The sequence below is a fragment of the Rhincodon typus genome, chromosome 3 (genome assembly GCF_021869965.1).
Source record: "Rhincodon typus isolate 14 chromosome 3, sRhiTyp1.1, whole genome shotgun sequence".
In the NCBI taxonomy this organism is placed as follows: domain Eukaryota; kingdom Metazoa; phylum Chordata; class Chondrichthyes; order Orectolobiformes; family Rhincodontidae; genus Rhincodon; species Rhincodon typus.
In genome coordinates this window covers 68,959,344-68,983,223 of record NC_063334.1, presented here as the reverse complement: position 1 = coordinate 68,983,223, position 23,880 = coordinate 68,959,344, and the positions used below count along the sequence as shown (strand labels likewise).

Below are 23,880 nucleotides of genomic sequence, written 5' to 3'. Positions count from 1 at the left end.
GAACTTTGTTTTTGTTCCTGATTTACAGCATCCACAGTTCTTTTGGTTTTCATTCTTTGAGACTTTGTAGTGATTGGTACAACTAAGTGGCTTGCTCGGTCATTTCAGAGGGCAACTGAGAGTCAAACAAATCGTTGTGAGCCTGGAATCACATGTAGGCCAGACCAGGTGAGGGTGACAGATGTCCTTCCCTGAAGGACATTATTGAACCAGAACATTATCTGGGTCTCTACATTAATAGTCTTGCGAAAATACCACTAGGCCATTGACTTCCCTCCCTGAGATAATTTGACTGCTACTCATAACAGAGTGTAATTGAAGGAGTCAGGGAAAAAGGTGTTTCTTTGCTTTTGCTTATACTATCATTTTCATTCTCCAGGAGTTGGTTATTACTCAGCTACAGGCAAGGAAACTACATTTGTGGTGACTTCTTCACAAGTGATGAAGGTTCATTCTGTTCCTAAAGTTCAAAATAGTATAGTGACTCATGGCATGGTTAAGAAAATATATAAAAACATAATTAAATATACAACAAATTAACTAATTCAAACACATTAATGGTGCTACAGTCGGTGATGTGTCGCAGCTGCAGCATGTAGGAGGTACTGGATGCCAGTTTGATTAGGGCAAACATATCTGCAGTAAGTGCATCAAGTTTGAGCAGCTATGGCTCAGAGTTCGAGTTGGCTGAACTATAGATGCACATAAGGGACAGGCTAAGATACTTTGTACCGGAGGCAATCGCACCTCTTAGGATGGAGTTTTCTAATTTGGTTGGCATTCAGGAACAGGAGAGTTTGATTGTGAGCAGCAGGTAAGGGTTAACACTCTGAAAATGATCTTAGACCAGGCTGGCAGGGTCTGGTGTCATGGCCTCCAGTGTCAGGCTTCTGGGAAAAAGGCTCCTCTCCTTTGCACCCCCTGTCCACAGGTCTGTGTTGAAGAATCTTCCTCTTTTCCATCATCTTGTGACTCCATCCTTGACCGAGCAGGGCAGTTTCAGAATGCCAGTGCTCTTTGGGTGCACAACAGCCTTCCAAAGATGGCATGGGTGTAAGACATTCGCTGTGCGGAGAGTTGTTCTGGGAATGGCTTGTGGTAAGATGGGGCAGAAATTGGATGTAACAGATGCCATAGGGGCACGATAGGTAATTAATACAACAGGTTTGGCAGGTTACAACAAAGAAACTGGCTCAGCTTCATGGTGAAGAACTCTGCACTTAACCAAAAAAGTCATGAGATTCAGCCCAAAGTTGCAAACATTTAAATGGTCAATACAGTGTGGAGCTGGAGGAACACAGCAGGTCAGGCAGCATCAGAGGAGCAGGAAAGTCGATGGGTTTACACCCTTTTTTCTCCAAGTGACTGAAACATTTAAAGGTATATTTCAGTATACACAGAAAAGATACATTCTAAAGAGTCGGAGAAATTCTAAACATCAGACTTAGCATCCGTGGTTAACTAGAAAGGTTAAAGATGATATCAAACTTAACAAAAAAGCACGCACACGCAGACTCGCCGCACACGCAGACACACTTGCATAGACACACACACATATACACAGACCTAAACACCAACTGCGTCCATTTCTTACTTTTTAATTTTGAGTGTTCAGAGTGTGCCTCCATCTTGAGGCATCTTCTCGTTTCCCGACTTTCATTGGCAGTGCCTACCTCTGATGAAGGAGCTACTGATTTTCCAATGCTGGATAATCTCCACTTGGCTGGTTCTCCCACATTCTACTTTCCATGCTCTGCATAAGTCATCCAAAGATCTGTTGTCTCTGTTGTAACTCTCATCAAGTCTGACCACCCTATGTTGACTGCTGGACAAGCAACGTTCTGATGTTAAAATTGCATAGAATTTCATATCTCAGGCAGTGACTCGGAAACTGAGCATTTTGCCCACTGATCCATTATGGTGTTTGTGCTTCACTCGGATTTCCTGCTATCTTTCCTCATCTAAATCGACCACTATAACAATCTATTCAATTTTCCCTCAAGTGGCTTGTCATGCTTCCCTTTAACATTGTCGATAGTATTCTCTTCGATCAACATTCTCACCATCATTTGGATAAAGAAGTTTTGTTTGATTTTTGGATTGGACATCTTGGTCACTATCTTATACTGAGCCTCTAATTATACTCATCTTCACAAGAGGAAACATTCTCTCTGCCTGCATTCTTTCAAAACCTTTTGTAACTTTTAAACATCTCTATTAGGTCACTGCCCGTTTTTTCGAGAGAACAGAAACAACCTGTCAATCCTTTTCAGATGTGTACTCTGTCATATCTCGTACTTGTAAATCTAGATAAATCTTCTCTGCTCCTTCTCCAGTGTCCCTGAATCTTTTCAATTATATGTCAATAGATCTCTATGCAGTAACCTACATAGTTTAAACAAGAACTTGCCTACTTTTGAATTCTATCTTGCGAGAAATGAAGCCAAGCACTTAGTTTGCATCTCTTAGAGATATGTTTACTTGTACTTCAAGATCCCATTGTTCCTCTACCTCGACTCTCACCTTCTGAGTTACAAGGGGACCTTCCTCTCAAAATGTACTACCTCACATTTATGGTGAACTTATTTTGCTAATTTCGTCATTATCAGTGTTGACTATCCCCAAATCTGATCTCACCCACAATCTTAGAAATTTACACATCTCTGTTTTAACTGCCAAATGCCACGTCTGCCTAATATGCAAGCCAGTTTGTTTAGATCCTGTTGCAGTCAGTTGATATTGTCCTTATGCTACTTAGAGGTTCGGAATCACTGGAAAATCCTGAAAATAGTAAACTAAATATTATAGACTTGTATCAAAAAACATTCATTTTGATTGTCACATTGTCTAGCTTATACCAAGCTATGCTTAAAGATTATTAGATACCCTAGTAAGTTGATAAATTAATTTTGACTCCTTATCAGTGTACCTTAAAAATAATTAATAGTGTTTGTGGTGTCTTTGAGGCCTTGTGGGATTTTGTCAGTATAAGTTACTTCTTTCTTATGTTTTCATGTCATGAGAAAAGTGATTCTTCAGGCACTCTCTTTGAATAATAAAATGTAATCATCCAGGTGAGTATCCAAGTACTTTGCCACATGTCACTGAAATTAAAGTGTAGATTAACCTTGAGGAGTACAAAACCTTCTTTGAAACTTACGTTTGTTAATTGTTAAAAGGATTTTTATTAACTGCACAATTTTGCTTTATTACTGAACGTAGTGCAACCTTTAATAAAATTGATCTCTGCTGACTGTGCATTTTACATACACATTTACAAGTTTCTGAGTGACACTGAAATTACAATGTAAAGATGATTTTAGCTTCCAACATATTTTTTTCTGTTAAATTGAGTCAGCATCAGATTTTCTTTTTCATTATACACGAATTGCAATGTAAAGCAGAATTTATTACCTATTCCTTGCGTCTTCTCCTAGTACTGCTGTGTGGACTATGGCGATAGTGCTACCACAATTGAGTTAAGTAGAAAATTCCAGGATTGTGACCAAGAGAATCTGAAGAATTTTCAGACGAGCTCAGTACAATGCATTTTTCTAAACATAAATTGAAGGGTTGTGGCCCTTGCTGGCTGGGCCAGCATTTAATACCCACCTCTAGTTTCCCTTGACGTGGTGGTGGTGAGTTGCCTTCTTGAATTGCTGTAAGCATTTGGTGTCGATATGCCCAAAATACTGTTAGGGAAGAAGTTCCAGGATTTTAATCCAGTGACATTGAAGGAATTATGTTGTATTTCCAAGTCAGGATGGCGAAAATGGGGCAAGCTTCTTTATTCAATGCAGGACACTAGGCAGTGACAACCCCACCCCTCCCATGCCACGCCTCCAGTAATTTGCCACTTAAGGATCTCAATGACCCATAGTTGAGAGGATGAGTGGGCCACCCAATTCTCCCTTTCTCCCTACCACTGATAACATTTGTGAAATGGTTGATAGGTACAGGGGATAATGCTGCAGGCACAGTGCCCAGTTTTCCATCGAGTAGAATGTTTCTGTTAACATTTGTAGTTTTTAGAATGTTTATTTTTACCTTCTCTACATTTTTTCATATCTGATAATGTGGCATTTTGAATGCATAAGTTGTAGCCTGCAAAATTATTAAGAAATATTTAAATTTATATAAAAATGTTTGCCAGATATACAAACCATGAATTTTTTTTATTTGGTCTTGAAAATTATTTTACAAGCATTAAAGACACAAAGTAATAATGTTGAACGACACGCAGATATTCATTTTCAGGTTTGGAGCAAATAATGTGCCAGAATTCACTGGTCGAATCTCGATATGATCCGAAGTATTGTGCAATGTTACATTTGATGGAAATGTGTCCTTAAAAAAAAGAAGTCACATTATGAGGAAATAATTCAAACAGAACAAAAACATTTGAGCTAGTTCTGCTATTTCCACAATTTTGGATCATTTGCTTAAACTATCTTTTCATGTTTTCAGTGGCCACTGAAGTCTTCAATTCCAAAAGCCTGGCTGTTCAGGCCCAAAAGAAAATACTTGGCAAGATGGCATCAAAGTCAATAGCAACTGCATTAATAGATGATACAAGCAGTGATGTTTTGGATGAGCTATACAAAGCAACCAAGGAATACACACAGAACAAAAAAGAAGCAGAAAAAATTGTCAAAGATCTTATTAAGGTAATCATAAAACTAGGGGTCTTGTACAGGAATAACCAATTCAATCAAGATGAGCTGATGCTTGTGGAGAAGTTCAAGAAGAAAGTTCATCAGTTAGCAATGACCATTGTGAGTTTTCATCAGGTTGACTTTACTTTCGATCGGCATGTTCTGTCCAAACTTCTGAATGAATGCAGAGACCTGCTTCATCAAATCATTGATCGGCATCTCACCGCCAAGTCACATGGACGCATCAACCATGTTTTTAATCACTTTTCGGATTGTGAGTTCTTAGCTGTGCTGTACAATCCATTTGGATCTTACAAAGCTTCTCTGCAGAAAATATGTGATGGTGTGAACAAAATGCTAGATGATAAAAGCATATAATCAGCAATTTGTAACATTTTCTTTAAAAAAAGTTGAAAATCTTGCTAAAATATGAAGGAATAATGTCATGTAAAATTCGTTTTTATTAGAATTGTATATTTTGACAAGTTTTTTTTTAAAGAAGTGTTTTCTATTTCTATAACAATATGCATAAAGTAGAATAAGTACTCCTATCAATTATTTGTCCATCTTGAACCCCTGTTGTCCAGTACCTAGCAGATGATTATTCGTAGCCTGTGGAATGAAACTGAAGAGTTCAGATAAATTAGCAAAATTTAATGCAGTTTTAGTTTTTAGACTATTATAGAAAACAGAATGCATTGTTTCCTTTTTGTAAAGTTATGACTACAAGAACCAACACAACAGATTGCAAATAAACTGAAAATATTATGTTCTAGGATGAAGATTACAGAATGTAAATTAAATGGGACATGTACATTACCAGTGTTAAGACAAAATGCAATAGCATTTTAATACTTTTCATCCCTTTCCATCTGTATTATACAGTTTTCATCAGCTCACTTGAATTACTTAGACTGATAAAGCAACAGACTTTGAATTAGTGTGCGGAGATGTAATATATTAAACTAAGTCTCAGATGCTTATTTTATTCTAAAATACTCAAATGGCTAGTAACTTTCATAAATCAATTGTACTTTATGATCAGCATAGTTATTATGACTGTTATTGTGACTGGAGCAACTTCTATTCTTATGCAAATTATTTGTTTGTAGTAAGCCAAAGAATAAATTTCCATTGAACACGGAGTGACATCGCCATAAGTAATTGTTCAGTCATTTTATTCTCTATTGAAACCAACATTTACAGCAAGATTGAACTGAATGAATTATCAACTGTCCAATTCATCACAAGCTCATTATATGATAAGTTTTTAGTTTTGAAAATACAGTAAAAAGAGTTTTCAGTAAAAGAATAACAACTGGCTTGTTTTTAAAATTAAATCTTGAAGTTGGAAAGACTATTTGACATGCATAATAGATTAAATATTTTTATCAGATGCTTGGCATAATTATTGTTTAAATATTATAATCGGGGACATCTAAAATAGATTAAAAGGGTCATCTGGTCATGGAAGGAGGCCATTCAGCTGGTTGCATAAATGCCAATCTCTCCAGCAAACCAGTCAGTCCATTCCTCCCATCTATCCTGTTAACTCTGCAAATTTATGACTTTCATGTTCCTATCCAATGGGGTTTTGAAATCATTGATAGCCTCCACTTTAATTACTCTACAAGAAGGATGTCTCCCTTCTCTCCTGTCTTTTGACATCAAACATCATATGGATATTTTCAGCCAGATGGCCAAAAGCTTGAGCAAAGCGATAGGTTTTAAGGAATTTCTAAAGGAAGGCAGTAGACCATGGGAAGAGGTGAATGGGTAGAGGAAGCCTTGGCTTTGAGTGTGGCACAACTGAAGTCTAGACTGCTGGAGGCCAAATTTTGAGGAGCACAGATACCTTGGATGACTGTATATCTAGAAACCATCATACAGATCAGACGTTCAAGGCCATCGAGGGAGTGTAAATCAAAAGGTGAGAATTTTAAAATAAAGGCATCATTTGACCAGATGTCCCTCATGTCTGGCTGTCTTTCCATTCTCTTAAATTTTAATCCGTGCAACTGATCAGGCAAGAAAGAGGTCCCATGAAACTAATAAGGACGTTCTCCAAATATGTGTAATGTCACTTAGGTCTGAGTGAATTTTTGTAACCATGGGCTTGAGTGCCGAAGCTGTTGTAGGCAGAAGGCATGAAGCCTGAAATAGACTGAGTCACTTTATCAAAATTTCACCTGAAAGATTGGAAATTAGAATTAGAGTTCCAGGAACGAAAAAAGAAAACAGGCAGGAGAGAAAAGAGTACGAGAAAGGAGAAAAGGATCATAGAATTCCTACAGCATGGAAGCAGGCTATTCAGCCCATCGAGTCTACGCCAACCCTTGGAAGAGCATCGCACCTAGACCCACCCTCTTACCCTATCCCTGTAATCCAGCATTTCCTATGGCTAATCCACCTAATCTGCACATCATTGGACAGTGGGAGGAAACTCATGCAGACACAGGGAGAATGTACAAACTCCACACAGAGAGTCGCCTGAGGGTGGAATCAAACCCGGGCCCTGGTGTTGAGCCACTGTGCCACACTACATACGGGACAAGAGGAGAGAGAATTCCAGGAAAAAGGAGGAAAAAAAAGCCTTCTGGTGGCAGGGGGAAAGGTTAAGAAAGAACTGCAAGCTCAAATAGGACAATAAAATGACAGTTTGAGCTGAATAGGGAGAACTTATTTTTGGTATTGGAGAACTTGTTGGTAATACAATGACGCTAGTCCAAAGCCAAGCTTTGATTTTTTTTTCAAAGTATCCCTGGGTGGTATCAAATTTGAATGAAATTAACATTCATAGCCTTTGAAAAGGTTGCAAATAGGTTAAACCAGCCTGCGGAAATTTGAACTCACCTGTGACAAAGCCAGTTCACTGGAGAGGCCCATAAGCTTTATTCTATGTTGCCTCCTACTTTCTACATATTTTCAATTAACCTCAAAGTACTAGAAAAACTCAGCAGGTCTGGCAGCATCTGTGGAGAGAGAAGCAGAGTTAACGTTTCAAGGTCGATATCGGAAGATCTCTGTTCAAGTCAATGAGAAACGATAAACAGCATCTTGAGAGTGCTTGGCCAAGGCACTTTCAGAATGTGCAAAACAGCTGCTCAAGCTATTATTGAATTTGAAAGAGTTAAACAATTCACGTTTAGTCATTCGATGCAAACATTTAAAACACTTATGAAAGTTAGAGGAATTAAATAATTGCTTTCCATTCAATGATAAAATCACATACAGGAACAAACCATTTAATTGCCAGAGATGCAACATAGTTCTAAAATAGGATGGTGTATTAAAATGGTAAGGAACTGGAAAATTGGGTGTGATCTAAGCTTGGGGAGATCAAGTGCAGTCTGGATGGTTGCTTGATAGTACACCTCCGTTCATTTCATAAGCATAACCCTTGCCTTCCGGCTGTTTGCCACTTCCATAAACCATTCTGCTCTTGTGCTCATATTTCTGTCTTTGACCTACTGCAGTGTTTCAGTGAAGCCCAGTGCAAGCTGGATGGATAGCACCTCATCTTCTATGTAGGCACTTAGAGCCTTTTGTACTGAACTTTTGAGTTCAACAACTTCAGACCATGAACTCCGCACTCCATTTTGATATCTCCTCTCTTTCTACCCTAGGAGTTTATCCTTAAACCTCTCATATTTCTCATCTACATGCTGTCCCTTGACACCTGAAAATGCAACTCCAGTTTGCTCATGTACGTTGATGATATACAGGTCTACCTCGCCATTCTAATCTCCTCATTATTTCTGCCTGTCTAACATTTTCCATCTGCATCTTGCCTCAGTTCCTCTGTTGCTGAAATTCTCATCTAAACCTTTGTTATTTTCAGACTTGACGATTCCAACACATTCCTGGCCAAATTCCAAGATTGCAACCTCTGTAAACTTGAGCTCATCCAGAGTTTTGCTGCCCAGGTACTAACCTGTAGCAAATTACATTTGTCAATTGCTCCTTTGCTTCTGACAACACTGGCCTTTGATTAATATCTTTATTTTAAAATTCCCAACTTGTTTTCAAGTCCCTCCATGGTGTCATCCCTCCCTTTCTCTGCAATCTCCTCCAACATTACAGTGCTCTAAGACATCTGCTCGTTTTGTCATCTGGCCTCTGAGTACTCACCATTGAAAACCTTCCCTTCAACTGCCTAGGCCCTAAGTTCTAGAATAAGAAAAAGTGCAATGGATACTGGAAATCTGAAATGAAAACAGTAAGTGCTGGGGAAACTCGGCAAGTTTGGCAGCATCTGTGGAGAAAGAAACCAAGTTTTGAGTCCGATATGACTTCTTCAGAACTGAAAGGGATTGAAAGTATTTTAATGCAGTTGGAAAGGGGGGAAGAGGAGCAAGTGCTTCAGATGGGACAGATGCCCAGAGAAAAAGGTAAAGGGAATGCTAATGGTAAGGAGAAACATTATTGATATTGTTAATAGCACTAAATAGGTCGGTTTTGCTGCAAACATGACATGGGTGGTGGGGGTGGGGCATGGTAGAGGTTTGCATTGTGGCAGAGAGATGTAATCACATTGGAGAACAGAATACATGGTCTGAAATTGTTCAACTCCAGGATGAGTTGTGAAGATTGTAAGTGGAAAATGAGATGCTCTTTATCCAGCTTGGGTCAGGTTTTCGCTCTAAGTTCTGGAATTCATTCCTTTTTTACCTCCTTTAAAACATTCCTTCAAACCTGCCCCTTTGATCTAGCTATTGGTCATCTGTATAATGTCTGCTTATGTGGCTTGACATCATATTTTATTTTGTAATGTCCCTGTTAAATGGTTTGTGACATTTTGTTGTAATAAAGATGATACAAAATACAAATGATTATACTTGGATATATAAAGTAATTTTTGTGCTGCCTAAAAGTCTGCATAAAATGTCAAGGAACCTGGAGGAAGCTGGAAACAACTGGACAGAATATGAAGACCATAAGGTATTGAAGCAGAATTAGCCATTCAGTCCATTGAGTCTATTTTGTCATTCAAACAGCTGTTTCTCAACTCCATTCTTCTACCTTCTCCCTGTAACCGTTGACCCCTTTACTAATCAAGAACCTATCTATGACTTGGCTTCTACAATCTTCTGTAGAAATGAGTTTCACAGATTCACTACCCTCTGGCTGAAGATATTCCTCTTATCTCAGTCCTAAAGGGTTGTTCCTTCACTTTGAGACTATGCTCTCAGTTCCTTGTCTCTCCTACTAGTGGAAACATCTTCTCCACTTCCACTCTATCCAAACCTGTAAGTTTCAATATCTCATCTTTCTAAACGCAATCAAGTACATGTCTAGAGTCCTCAACCACCCCTCGTATGACAAGACCTACATTCCTAAGATCATTCTTGTAAACCTCCTCTGGAATCCCTCCAAATCAGTACATCCTTCCTTAGTTACAGGGCCCAAAACAGCTCACAATGTTCCAAATGCAGAATGACCAGAGCTTTGTACAGCCTCAGTAGTACGTCACTGCTCTTATATTCTAACCATCTTGAAATGAATGTTAACATTGCATTAGCTTTCTGAACTGCCTACTGAACCTGCATGTTAACCTTAAGAGAATCCTGAACTGGGACTCCCAAGTCCTTTTGTGATTCAGTTTTCTGAAGACTTTCCCCATTTAGAAAATAGTCTATGCCCTTAATCTGCCTACAAAATGCATAATTTCACACTTCCTAACATTATATTCAACCTACCACTTATTTGCCCACTGTCCTAGCGTATCCAAGTCCTTTTGCAGCCTCCCCACTCCCGCAACACTACCTACCCCTGCACCTATCTTTTTGTTCTCCAAACTTTGCCCTCAGTTCCTCCATCCACATTGTTAATACATAATGTGAGTAGTTGTGGTCCCAACACTGACCCCCATGAACTCAATCAGTCACTGGTTGCCATCCTGAAAAAGATACCTTTATCTCCTCTCTCTGCATTCTGCCAGTCAGCCAACCCTCTATTCTGCCAGTACCTTGCCCCTAACACATTGGCTCTTATTTAGCACCTTCCTGTGTGACACCTTCTTAAAGGCCTTCTGAAAATCCAAATGTATCACGTTCAATGGCTCTCCTTTGTCTAACTTGCTCATTATATCCTTTAAAAAATTCTAACAGATTTTTCAGGGATGGTCTCCCCTTTATGAAACTGTGCTGACTCAGCTCTATTTTACTATGTACTTCCCCAAGCTCTCTGCAATCTAATTCCTAATAATGTACTCTAAAATCTTACCAATGACTGAAGTCAGGCTAACTTGCCTATAATTTCGTGTCTTCTGCCTCCCTCACTCCTTAAACAGGGGTGTTACATTACCATTTTCCAGTCCTCTGGGACCCTCCCTGTTTGTCCCCAGCCAGCTTGTCATCTTGCAAGCTTAGATACTCTCATGCAGGTTCAGCTTGGTCCAATCACAACTGTAAATGTCAACGTTCAAAGTCGTTTACGTGTATTGGAGTACTGCAGTAATCAGTAATCGGTCTTCCAATGCAGTTGTTGCAGCTGCTCTGAGGCGCTCAAATATTCTCAGGATCTTACATGTTTCAACTAAATCATCTCTGACTCTTCTAATCTCCAGATATATCAAGGCTAGCCTGTCTAGATTTTCTTTATTAGGCATTCTGCTCATTAAAGGTATTAGTCTAGCCATGAATTGCAACCAATGTATTAACATCCTTCCATATATTGGTGACCAGTACTGTACATAGTACTCCAGAAATGGTCTCATCAATGCCCTGTATAACTGAAGCATTACCTCCTTACTCTTGCATTCAATTCTCCGCACATTCTATTAGCTTTCCTGATTACTAGCTGTTCCTGCATGCTAACCTTCTGTGATTCATGATCTAGGACACCCAGATCGCTCTGCATCTCAGAACTCTGCAGCTTCTCACCATTGAGATATTATGCTTCTGTTTTTCACACTTTCTGCCAAAATAGACAATTTCACACTTTGCCACATTGAAGTCCATTTGCCAAATCTTTGTCCACTTGCTTAACCTATCTATATCATTTTATGCTATAAGGAGCTATAACTCTTCACAACCTACTTTCCTTACTATCCTTATGTCATCAGCAAATTAGCTACATACCCTTTTTCCCTTCATAAAAGTCATTTACATAAATTATGAAGAGTTGAGACCCCAGCACCAACCCCTGCGGCACAACACTCACGATATTCTGCCAGGCTTCCTCCTAGCCGGCCATTCTTCTATCCATGTCAATATGTTAACCCCTATAACATGAGCTTTTATTTCCTGCAATAACTTTTGATATGGCACATTATCAAATACCTTCTGGAAATCTAAATACAATACATCCTCTGGTTTTCTTTTATCTACATCACAAGTTGTTTCTTTAAAGAATTCCAATAAACTGATTTAAGCATGATTTCCCTTTGACAAATCCATGTTGGCTCTGCCTGATTACCTTCATCTTATCCAAGTGCCCTGTAATAACATCTTTAAAGCAGTTTCTAACATTTTCTCTGGAATAGATATTAAGCTAACCTGCCTATAGTTTCCTGCTTTCTGTACGCCTCTCTTTTTGAATAAAGAAGTTAGTTATTTTCCAATCTAAAGGAACTTTCCCTGAACCTAATGAGTTCAGGAAAACTAAAATAACTGCATCAACTATCTCTCTAGTTACTTCTTTTATGACACTAGGATGAAATCCATCAAGACCTGGGGGCTTGTCAACACAAATTCCAGCAATTTACTCAATACTACTTCTCTGGTAATTATAATTTTCTTTGAGTTCTTCCTTCACTTTCAAGTCCTGATTTACACCAGTTTCCCACTGGAACAGCTCCCTTCTACCCCAATATTGGTGCTCGTGTCCCCCAAACTGAAACTCATTCCTCCCACACCAATCTTTGAGCCATGTATTTAACTCCTTGACTTTATTTACCCTGTACCAGTTTGTTCATGGCTCAAGTAGTAATCCTGAGATTATTACTTTGGAGGCTGTAGTTTCTAATTTAGCTTCTAACTGTTCAAACTCTTACAGCAGAACCTCCTTTCTAAGCCCATCAATGTTATTTCAGTGTTGTTGTACTAACGTGAACAACATCATCTGTATCCCTTCTTGCCCATTTCACATTCCTCTCCAGCCTTGAGGAGATGTCCTTAAGACTGGCAATGGGAAGATAACACAGCCTTTGGGATTCCTGCTCATGCCTGCAGCAAACAGTGAATATCCCCCTAATTATCCTGTTACCTACCAAAGTTATTTGTCTATTTCCTGCCTCTACTTGATGTTTGCCCATCCTGCCTGCAGTCCAAGCTCTCATCCCCACAACTTGCAAGAATGGCATAACTGTTGGACAATTGCAGGCTCTGCTCTCCTCAAAAACTACCCATTGGGTCCACATACCTGCCTCACCTGCAGTCGCACTCTCTTGTCCCTGATCACAGACCAAATTTAAATTACATAATCAGACAAGTGTGACCAACTCCTGGAGCCAAGTATCCACGTAACTTTCCCCTTCCTTGACATGGTGCAATATCTGCAGTTTGGACTCCAGCTCTTTAACTTGGATTCAATGTTGCTCAAGCTCTGAGCACTTGCCAGATGCGTTCACTCTGGATTATCTTGGTGTCCAACTGCTGTCAGCCACAGCAGCAAAATATCACCCGACCTGCCATCTCTATTGTATTTTGTTCAATGTATTAGTAAATTACCAACCTATCACTGCTCTTTACAATTGCAGGACCTCCTGTTTTTTGCACTTTATTATAATTAAGTTTTTTGTACACTGATATCATCCTTCCACTTTACAAACTATTTTGAAGAGAAAAAGAGAGCAAAAAAAGGCTAAGACATAACACAAATTAAAGACCTTACTTTTAATTTAAAGGTTAGAAATACCCCCAATCTTACTCACCAATCAGATGCTTTGAGTCAGCAAAAACAATTAAACATTGCTTTCCTTCCTCTACTTAACTCCTTGAGGCGCTAAACTCTGCTACGGCATTAAAATTTGCACTATATAGGCTATTTATTTATACTCCCAACACAAAGGGTCTATCTTAGACATTTAGTGAGAATCTAGTTTCAGCTCATTCTTAAGTGAACTACTCTTTCAGTGCAAACCTTGATTAAAACCCTGTTTAAGATTAATAACTCTGGAATTTAAACTGCAGATTTTAAGGTCATACCAAGTCCAAACTAAATTAGGCTTGCACTCAATAAAAAAAAGGTCTTCCTTATCCGACAAATGCAGACACTCAATTAATGATGCTGCTTGGCCTGCTGTGTTCATCCAGCTCTACACCTTGTTATCTCAGATTCTCCAGCATCTGCAGTTCATACTATCTCTAATTTAACTGAATACTGTGTTTACATCATTTGGGTAAAAGTCGTTCTGCCACTACTTTACTACAGTTTCAGCATAGAACTAAAGAAACTTTGGGAAAATGTTGTGATAATGTTTACATATTTTGTTTTGGTGTTTCTAATGCTCTTCATCCAAAATTATAACTACTGGGTAGGAGAAATTTTACAGAAATTTACTCTCACAGAGCATGTGTGGGTGTGTGCCACTCTGCTGTTTAGTCGGTGACTTCAATCAGGCCAACCTCAAGAAACTGCTACTAAAATATCATCAGTTCCACCAGAGGTCTGAACACCCTTGACCATTGCTATACAATATCAAAGATGCATACTGCTCTATCATCTGTCTGTATTTTGGAAAATCAGATCAAAATGCTGTGCTCCTCCTCCCAGCTTATAAATAGAAATTGAAGCAATGAGGACCCAGTACAGAAAATAGTGCAGTGTTGGTCTGAAGCAACAGAAGGGCTCCTACAGGACTGTTAGAATTGGTGCACTGTCCGATATTCAAGAACTCAGTGGCCAACCTGAACAAGTATGCCACGACCATTACAGACTTCATAAGAAGTGTGCAGAAGACTGTGTCAAAGAAGTTAATCTGAATGCTCCCCAGCTGGGAACCATGGATGAACTGGAAGATCCACTCCCTATTGAAATTCAGTTCTGAGGTGTACAAATCAGGCAACACTGATCTATACAGGAAATCCAGGTACAACCTTTGCAAGGCCATAATGACACCAAGAGGCAATAGCTCGAGACCCAGACCAAACACACGGAAACCTGTCATTTATGGCAAGGCTTATACGATGTAACAGGTTACAAAGCAAAGTCAAGCAGAACCACAGGCCACTGCACATCCCTACCCAATGAGCTCAAAGCATTCTGTGCTCGCTTTGAACGGAAGGTCAGTGTAACAGTGTTACTTATCCTAACAACCTTAGATGCACCTGTACACACAGTCATTGCCACAGGCATTATATCAGCCTTCTTGGCAGCGAACTCATGGAAAGTGACTGGCCCAGGTGAAGACCCCAGCTGTGCATACAGATCATGTGCAGGCCAGCTGACGGGAGTATTTGCACACATCTTTAACTTCTCCTTACTACGATGTAAAGTCCCCAAGTACTTCAAGAAGACCACCATCATCCCGGTGCGAAAGAAAAATCATGCAGATTGCCTCAATGACAACCGCCCTGACCTCTGTAATTATGAAGTAATGAAGAGGTTAGGCATGGCTCACATCAACTCCAGCCTACCAAACTGCTTTGACCCTTTGCAGTTCACCTACCGTTGCAACGGGTCCACAGCAGGTGCCATCTCCCTCACCCTACACTCATCCCCGAAACATATGGATAACAAGGATACCCAAGTCAGACTCCTACTTATTGACTACAGTTCTGCCTTCATCACCATAATTCCAAATAAATTCATCTCTAAACTCTGAGACCTAGGTCTCGGCTTCCCCCTGTGTAACTGGATCCTCAACTTCCTGACCCATAGATCGCAATCAGTAAGAATAGGTGACAACACTTCCTCCACCATAATCCTCAACACTGGTGCCCCCACAAGCCTGCCTACTTAGCCCCTTATCCTGTACTCTTTATACACTCATGACTGTGTGACCAAATTCCGTCTCAACTCCATTTACAAATTTGCTGATGATACCACTGTTGTAGATCGGATCTCAAACAATGATAAGACAGAATACAGGAAAGAGTTTGCTTAGCAGCATGGTGAAAAGACAACAATCCTTGTGTCAACAACAGCAAAATGAAGGAGCTGGCCATTGACTTCAAAAAGCGGAGTGGAGGGCGCCCGCCTGCCCCATCTACATCAATGGTGCTGAGGTGGAGATGGCCGAGAGTTCTGAGGAAGGGTCACCGGACCCGAAACGTTAACTCTGTTTTTTTCTTCACAGATGCTGCCAGACCTGCTGAGCTTTTCCAACAACCTTGTTTTTGTTTCCATCCATTGACTCCATTTACTCTCCCTGCCTCGGAAAACAATCAACATAATCAAAGACCACTCCCACTCTGGTTATACTCTCTTCCACCCACTTCCACTGGGCAAATGTAAACATTTAAATACATGTACGAACAGATTCAAGAACAACTTCTTCCCTGCAGATATCAGGCTTTTGAATGGACCCCTCAAGTGTTAATTCTGACCTCTCTCTCTGCGGCTGTAACACTATTCTAATCTTTGTTCTGCTACTCTGATGCATTTTTATATGGTGTGATCTGCCTGCTGTGCATGTAAAACAACGCTTTTCACTGTATTTGGATATATGTGACAACAATAAATAAATAAGCCAATCAATGGATCAGTGGGGAGGTGGGGGTGGGGGGAGGAGTGGAGAGGTGTGGGGGGATGGTGCCTTTGTGGGAAAATCTTACTGCTTCTGCAACAGTGGATAGAATGCTGCCCCTGAGGAGTAGGAAGCCATTAGATGTTTGTTACAGATTTCTTTTAACAACAAATCTTTATTTTAGAAAGTAAGAAATGATTTGTTACATTTAATAATAATATTTAATAATTTCCAATTGGCCAGTAAACTGTTGGCAGTAAACTTTAAATAAAGAAACCTTTTCTTCTTTCCATTAGAGTGGAACAGAAAGTATGGGGCGAGGGGTGTGAGGGAAATTCTGATGCGGATGTGTTGGTTTCTTTTTGTTGCTCCTCCAAAGATAAATGAGGAAAGTTGATTTTAATTAAATATTTATTGGAGTGGTCAGCTTGTATTCGTAATGTTAACATTTTACAATAATAAATGTTTCTTTAAATAAATAATTCTGAGTAATTCTGTGAACTAATTGCATTACATTTTTCTTTTGTATAAATTTTGATTTCAAAAATTCATCACATACAGCTAATGGGCAAGAAGTCCATGCATTTCTTTGTTTATATGAGCAAGACCATCAATTCATCTGCTTCTGCCTCAGATCTCACTTCCTCTTTCTCTAAAAGTTCCATCTGTCATGGCTTTGAACTCATGTCTTTTTCTAATTTCTAATTCCCTCATACACTCTCCAACCTCATCTTGTCCATTAGACCCAATCTCTACTCCCATGGCCCTTTTCCCACTGAACTTCTTCTCTTTCAGGTTCCCACCTTAGCTGATATTATTAGTCATTCTCTCTCCACAAGGACTGTCCTGATTGATTCCAAATCTGCTGTCATTGCCCCTCTCATACAAAAAAAACCCTCCATCCATGCAAATGAGCACACATTATCAATCTCAAGTTCCTCTCTATCAAGTTTCTGAACATGTTTAACCTTCCAAATCCATAATACCACATTTGATCCTCTCTGTCAGGTTTCTGCCACACCATAGTATTGAAACAGCTGTTACTTATGTCACAAATGACACTCTATGTGACTTTTGTCATGTCAAACTAATCCTTCTCATCTTTCTTGACCTGTTTGCAGCCTTTGACATGGTTGACCACACCATCCTCCTCCAGTTATCCAGCTATGTGTGACTGTACTCTCTTGGTTCTATTCTAATCTTTCTAGTTACAACCAGGGCATCATTTGTAATTGGATTATTTGCCTGTTCCAACACTTCTGATATTCCCAAGGTTCTATTCTTAGTTACTCTCACCTCTCACCTATGTTTTCTTGGCAACATCATACAAAAATAGTGTGAAGTTTCACATTTTTGCTGATGATACTTAGATCTAATTTGTCCTTACTGTCTTGACCCCTTCGTCCATTTATAAATTGGCAAACTGTTTGTCTGATGTCCATAACTGGATGAGCAAAGAATTTCCTCCAACTAAATATTGGAACGACTGAAGTAACTGTTTTGCATATTTGCCACAAACTCCATTCTCAATAAAGTATTTGAGCTCGAGTTGAGCTCCCAATGATACATCCACAGCATCACAAGGCCTATCTATATCACCATGTGACATCACCCTACTCTGTCCTTTCTCAGCTTATCCTATATTTCTGTTACTCCTAAACTTGTGCATTTGTTACTGACAACCCATGTTTTACCCATCCTGTAAACTTGAGGTCATTCAAAACTCTGTAAATTTCCTAACTTGTACCAAGACCTGTTCAATCATCACCTCTGTGCTTGCTGACCTACAATGACTCCCAGTTAAGCAGCTCCTCAGTGTGATCTTTCTTTTTTAATCCCTCCAAAGTCTCAGTCTTCCTGTTATCTCCACCAGCTCCACATCATGAGATATACGGACTTACCTGATGTTATTCTGCATCATCAATGTTAATCACATTATCCATGGCAGCTGCCAATGCTCTGGAACTTCCTCTCCTAAACAGCTCCTTTCACCTGTAAAAGACATCTTAAAATGATTTGAGCAAGATTTTAGTCATGAAACCTAATAACTTTTTTATGTGGTTCGATGTCAAATTTGGTTTGATAATGATTCTGTGAAGTATCTTGGGATATTTCACTCTCTGCTTACAAATGACTGCTGTTGTTAGTTCAAGGTAGAAATAAGGGAATAGTAGCGCACTATTTAGCATCTTGAAAGGGATACACAGATTTATATGCGGCGCTTCATAATGTTCGTACTTCCCAAAGCATTTTATGGTCGATCAACAAACTGTATAAGAAATAGCACACTGTTGTTATGTGGAAATTGAGCAGTGAGTCATCAGGCATGCTCCACCATTTTTTGAGGTGGCATCTCTTACTTTTTTAGTCCAAGTTAATAATTGCTCACTTATTACCTACAGTGCTTCCCAAACAATTTTCTATGTGCGGCCACCCCAGAGAGAAAACTGGAGCGGAGGGAGAGTTGTTGAGCAGGGTGAGGCTTGAAACAGCAGAGGATACAGGCCCAAGGAACAACAACGATCCTTGACATTTTGTAGGGTCCGTTGGCATCAACAATCGGGTTGCAGAAGTTATTATTTTGGGCCACAACCATAAGTAAAACAAAAAGGCCACACTTTTGAATAAGGGACTCGTAACCCATTCTAGAGTGTAACACTACTGATTGAAGGTTTTATGAGTGTGGGTGATGAAGTCTAGATTTAAAGAAATGCAGGATTCTGGAGGAGGTAAAAGTATGCAAGAAATTGAGATGGGTGGGACAAATTTTCTTTTGAGACTAAAGGCTGGACATACATACACTTCAGTAAGTGTGTTTTCCATAGTGTGAGCAAGTAATTTATCAGGTGTCCAGCTCTTTACCTCCCTGCCTGCTCCTGAACTCACCCCCAATAATACTGATGATATGTACGTATGCAGCACGCATATATGTATACATATGTGTGTATATATAATATATATATAAAATATATAGTTCAATTGAGTTTATCAAAATCTCGGTAGACCCTGATTGTACACTGGTCATACTAAAAAAAAGTTGGCATGCAGTTGGATGTTTTCCTGTTTTTTTTTAGAAAAATGTTTATCTCGGCAGAAAGAAAGGGAAATGCTGTCTTCTTTTTTTCTGAAGAAGGGTGTTGGCCCGAAACATCAGCTTTCCTGCTCCTCTGATGCTGCTTGGCCTGCTGTGTTCATCCAGCTCTACACCTTGTTATCTCTACTGTCTTCAGGGGATGCCTTTGCACATTAAGGACATTCCACTTTCCTTCCCGTCCAGCTTTTTTGCAAAACCCAACCGTCAAATCACTCTCCAACTCCCTCCCTTAGCTTTCGAAACTTTCCATGATCCAATCCTAGGCCTTAGCCCAGGTTCCATGTGACTTCCTCATGCACCTGCTTGCAGTACCGGCAGCATCCACTACTAGGTTTGTGGCACTACAAGCAGTTTGATACTGCTGCAGCTGTTAGCCAATCAACAGTGGATAACTTAGATTCCTGTAGGTGCTTTATGGCTGTATGATAGGCTTTCAATGGGTAAGTTGACAAACAATGGACTTTCATACGTACAAACATGCAAACTAGTCGCATGAGTAGGTCATTCAACCTCACGAGCTTGCTCCATCACTTAATAAGGTCATAGCTGATTTGATTGTAACCTCAAATCTGCATTCCTGTCTCCCACTATGGGAAAGGGGTGTGGAAAGAGAGTGGGTACGGGTATTCTAAAGCAAGCAAATTCCACTCAGTTTATTAAATATGCAAGAGCATGTAAAATGAAAATTTTAAGGGCAGGAAGTTCTGAAGCCCAGCAGGACATTCTGGGCTTCAATATTCAGATGCCATACATAAAAGCTACCTGAGCAGCACTTGCCTGACTTTCTGTAACCCAGAAGCATCACTTAACCTCTGTTGGATGACCCCACCTACGCACTACTGGAAATGCCTGATAGCAAACAGAAAGTGGCTACAAGCTTTGGATTCACCTGTAGGCTGTCAAGGAATGAAAAGATGTACAGTTTGCAGCAGGTTGGCAACGGAAGGCCATCCAGACTGACAAGGGCAGAGGTGACTACAGACGTCAGTGGCCATGTGGCTCCAGTGCTGCTACAGAATGAATGATCTGATGTGCTCTGCATACCACTGTCTACACAGTGCTTCGTAATCTTATGAGTTAGCATTGTAATGTTGCCACTGCAGAGAATCATGATATCAGAGGAGCAAATTACTGCAGATGCTGGAATCTGTACTGAAAACAAAAAATGCTGGAGATCACAGCGGGTCAGGCAGCTTCCATGGAGAGAGAGCAAGTTAACGTTTTGAGTCTACATGACTCTTCATCAGAGCCGATGTGAAATGTGGAGGGGACAACGTTTATGCGATAATGAGGGTGGGAGTGCTAGGGGAGAAGAGGTGTTGATAGTGCCAGACACCTCCATCAAATGCCTCCCATGCAATCGGTGTAGGTCCCTTATTTGCAGCTACCGATGTAACGCTGCTGATATCACAGTGGTACTGCCTCTCACACATTGGCCCAGAGCACATCTGATTGCTTCTGATTGCCTGGGATAAGGTCACAACCACAAAATGCCTCTTGATTTGAGCCTCTTTTTGAGTTGACCTCAGCATGCCTACTCTGGTCATGTTTGTTGGGGTCAGCCAGGCGACACCCTAACTGAAGGAGTTTGTATTTAGCGGAGTTTGGAGAAGGAGCTCTACCAGTCTTATTACTTCTTGCTGGTCGGGTTTTTGTTTCCTGTTTCATCTAACACACTTGTGTCTCTCACCGTAATTCCTGTGGGTCTGACTATTCATGACATGCTAATGAATATAAAACAGGTTCCCAAATGTGAAGTTTGGGAAATGTAACCAGAAAGGTTCTGAGAATATGAAAGACAAACTTTAACCTGCTGTTGGGGAAACTGAAATTTGCCTCCTGCCCAATTAAGTTCCCCTGTCCTCTCTTTTTAAAGCTCCAGGCATGCAAAGAGCCCAAAACGTCAGCCTCTCTGCTCCTATGATGCTGCTTGGCCTGCTGCGTTCATCCAGCCCTGCACCTTGTTGTCAAAGAAAATTCTGCTCATTACATTCTTTTGAGTTTATTGTTGTAACTGTTCACCAAAACAAAAATACATTTAATCTGATTTGCCACCTACCAATATGATCACATGATACAAAGGTAATTGCTACATATATGAGACTCTTGTTTTGGTATTTGTCCTTTTCTACCATTCGTTGTACCATTCATTTGTATCTTGTTTACTTTGCACTTAATATAAAGGACCAGTTCTCTCCTCTTCACAACTTAGTTTCCAACCATTTTATATTTTTTAATATTAACAACCATTTGTAACAAGCATTTGAAACATTTGTATTAACCTACAACTCTATGGCATAGTTTACCAACAGTTTTCAATGCTGCAAACACTTTACTAATTCTGGCTATTACGTGACTTGTTTCAGGCAGCAACTACCTCTTCAACATTCTATTAAAAGAGACCACACACTATGTTGTGTGATGTATCCATTTGACAAGCTCCAAAGCAGTGAACAATTGGAAACTTCAATCACATATTCAGCCTAACACTTTACAATTACTGCTGATTCAAAAATATAATATTGACACAAAATTATTCAAGGGCAACACAGTACTTTTGGCTATCAATTGCAATTCTTTTCAATTTAGCAAGTTTGCACACAGTTTTCACCGTCAATACACTGATTTATGCAGTCTAATTTCTGAAGAAATAACTCAAGTTGTTCGTCAATGCCACCCTCTAGTGGTAAAAAGTGGTACAAATTAAAGGTAGACAAACAGGAGGCTGGAAGAACACAGCAAGCTAGGCAGCATCTGGAGGAAAGGAGCAGTCAACGTTTCGGGTATAATCCTTCAACTGAAGAAGGATTATACCCGAAACGTTGACTGTTCCTTTTCTCCAGATGCTGCCTGGCTTGCTGTGTTCTTCCAGCCTCCTGTCTGTCGACCTTGGATTCCAGCATCTGCAGTTTTTTGGTCTCGGTACAAATTAAAACTTGATGCGTTAATATTGTGACCACTGTAAAGCTCTTTCCAATAAAAAGGAGAAAATACTAGGAAAGCTGATCTGGCAACATCAGTCAAAGAATTGACGTTTTGGGTCTGTGACCTATCATACTTTGATGTGAGTGTGTTACTATTGCAAAATAGAAAAACAGGTTATGCAATTGTTGGAATACCAGGACAGTAGTTTCAGAACCTCCAAAATAAATACCAATGCATCAGCTTCCATATTCAACAAATAATCTACCTTTAATTTCCTTTAACTTCAAATACATGCTCTCATTCTGCAGAAATGGCACTTAATTCTACTCAAAATAAATCTCAGATTTTTGTTTTTAGGTACCTGGCATGCCTAGCCGTCTTTCGCATGAGATGGTAAACCATGCCGACTTCTTCCATTTCATGCAAAAGATTTCTTGTGTGCTTTTAAAAAGAGCAAAAGAGAGTTCCTATTATATTCTGGGTAGTATTTATGCCTCCAATACTATCAGTTAATGAAACTGATTATTTGATTAAATGCACAGAAAATGCTGGAGAAACTCAGCAAGCTTTGCAACATCTGTGGAGAGAGAAACAGAGCTAATATTTCAAATCCAGTATGACTCTTCTTCAGAATAGGAAGTTGTTAGGAAATAGGTTCTTATTAATGCAAAAAACTGAAAGAACTGTGGATATTGGAAATCTGAAACACGAACAGAAATCACTGGAAAATCTCAGCAGGTCTGGCAGCATCTGTGGAGAGAAAGCAGAGTTAACGTTTAGGGTCCAGTCACCCTTCCTCAGAACCCAGACCTGAAACGTTAACTCTGATTTCTCTCCACATATACTGCCAGACCCGCCGAGACTTTCCAGCAATTTCTGATTTTGGGCACAGTTACAATCTTTAAAAGACACTTAGTTAAGTACATGAATAGAAATGTTTTGGAGGGATATGGGCCAGGAGCAGGCAGGTGGGACTAATTTAGTTTGGGATTATGTTTGGCATGGACTGGTTGGACTAAAAGGTCTGTTTCCACGCTGTACGACTCTATGACAAAGGCAGAGGGGGAACAAAAGAATTGGTGTAGTGGTCCAATGCAAAAGACAAAGGGGTTGGTAATAGTAAAGAAAATATACAAAATTAGTGTAAATTAAGGTGTGAAAGAGTGGCAATTGGACCTTTGTACTAAGTGCAAAATAAATAAGTCACTGACATGACACAACTGTTGGGGAGGGGACAGAAAAGTGTAAGAGAAATGGAGAAAAGATATAATGTAGTCATTTTCTGAAGGCATTGAATTCAATATTGAAACCTTGAGCCTACGTACCAATGTGGAAAATAGGTGTTGATTGCCAAGCATGTGTTGTCCTTCATTGGGAGATTACAGCAGACCCAGGCCCAGGACAGAAATGTTAGCATGAGAGGAATGTGGCAGGGAAATGGGAGATCGAGGTCATTACTATGGACAGAATGGAGGTGTTCTGCAAAGCAGTCACCCAGTTTATTTGAGATAACAAGGTGTAGAGCTGGATGAACACAGCAGGCCAAGCAGCATCAGAGGAGCAGGAAGGCTGAC

At 39.8% G+C, this 23,880-nt stretch overlaps 1 protein-coding gene and 1 long non-coding RNA gene across 10 annotated transcripts in view; one reads left to right on the top strand and one right to left on the bottom strand.

Moving 5' to 3' along the window:
• Window positions 1-5,122, top strand: part of LOC109918326 (tumor necrosis factor alpha-induced protein 8) — a 126,449-nt gene extending 121,327 nt beyond the window's left edge. For all 8 annotated transcript variants that reach the window (XM_048620669.1, XM_048620642.1, XM_048620654.1 and 5 more), the window contains one exon: window positions 4,468-5,122. In XM_048620669.1, coding sequence (XP_048476626.1) covers window positions 4,468-5,033 — 566 coding nt within the window. In that variant the 3' untranslated portion in view covers window positions 5,034-5,122. The remainder of the gene's footprint in view (window positions 1-4,467) is intronic.
• On the bottom strand, window positions 4,157-13,793 carry LOC125487968. 2 transcript variants are annotated; one of them, XR_007266178.1, is made up of 3 exons: window positions 13,531-13,793; window positions 7,509-7,627; window positions 4,157-4,979 (listed from the first exon to the last, which is right to left on the bottom strand). It is a non-coding gene; the product is annotated as an uncharacterized LOC125487968 (long non-coding RNA). The 2 variants fall into 2 exon arrangements; XR_007266180.1 differs by lacking the exon at window positions 4,157-4,979 and adding an exon at window positions 5,179-5,280.
• Window positions 13,794-23,880: the final 10,087 nt, after the last annotated feature.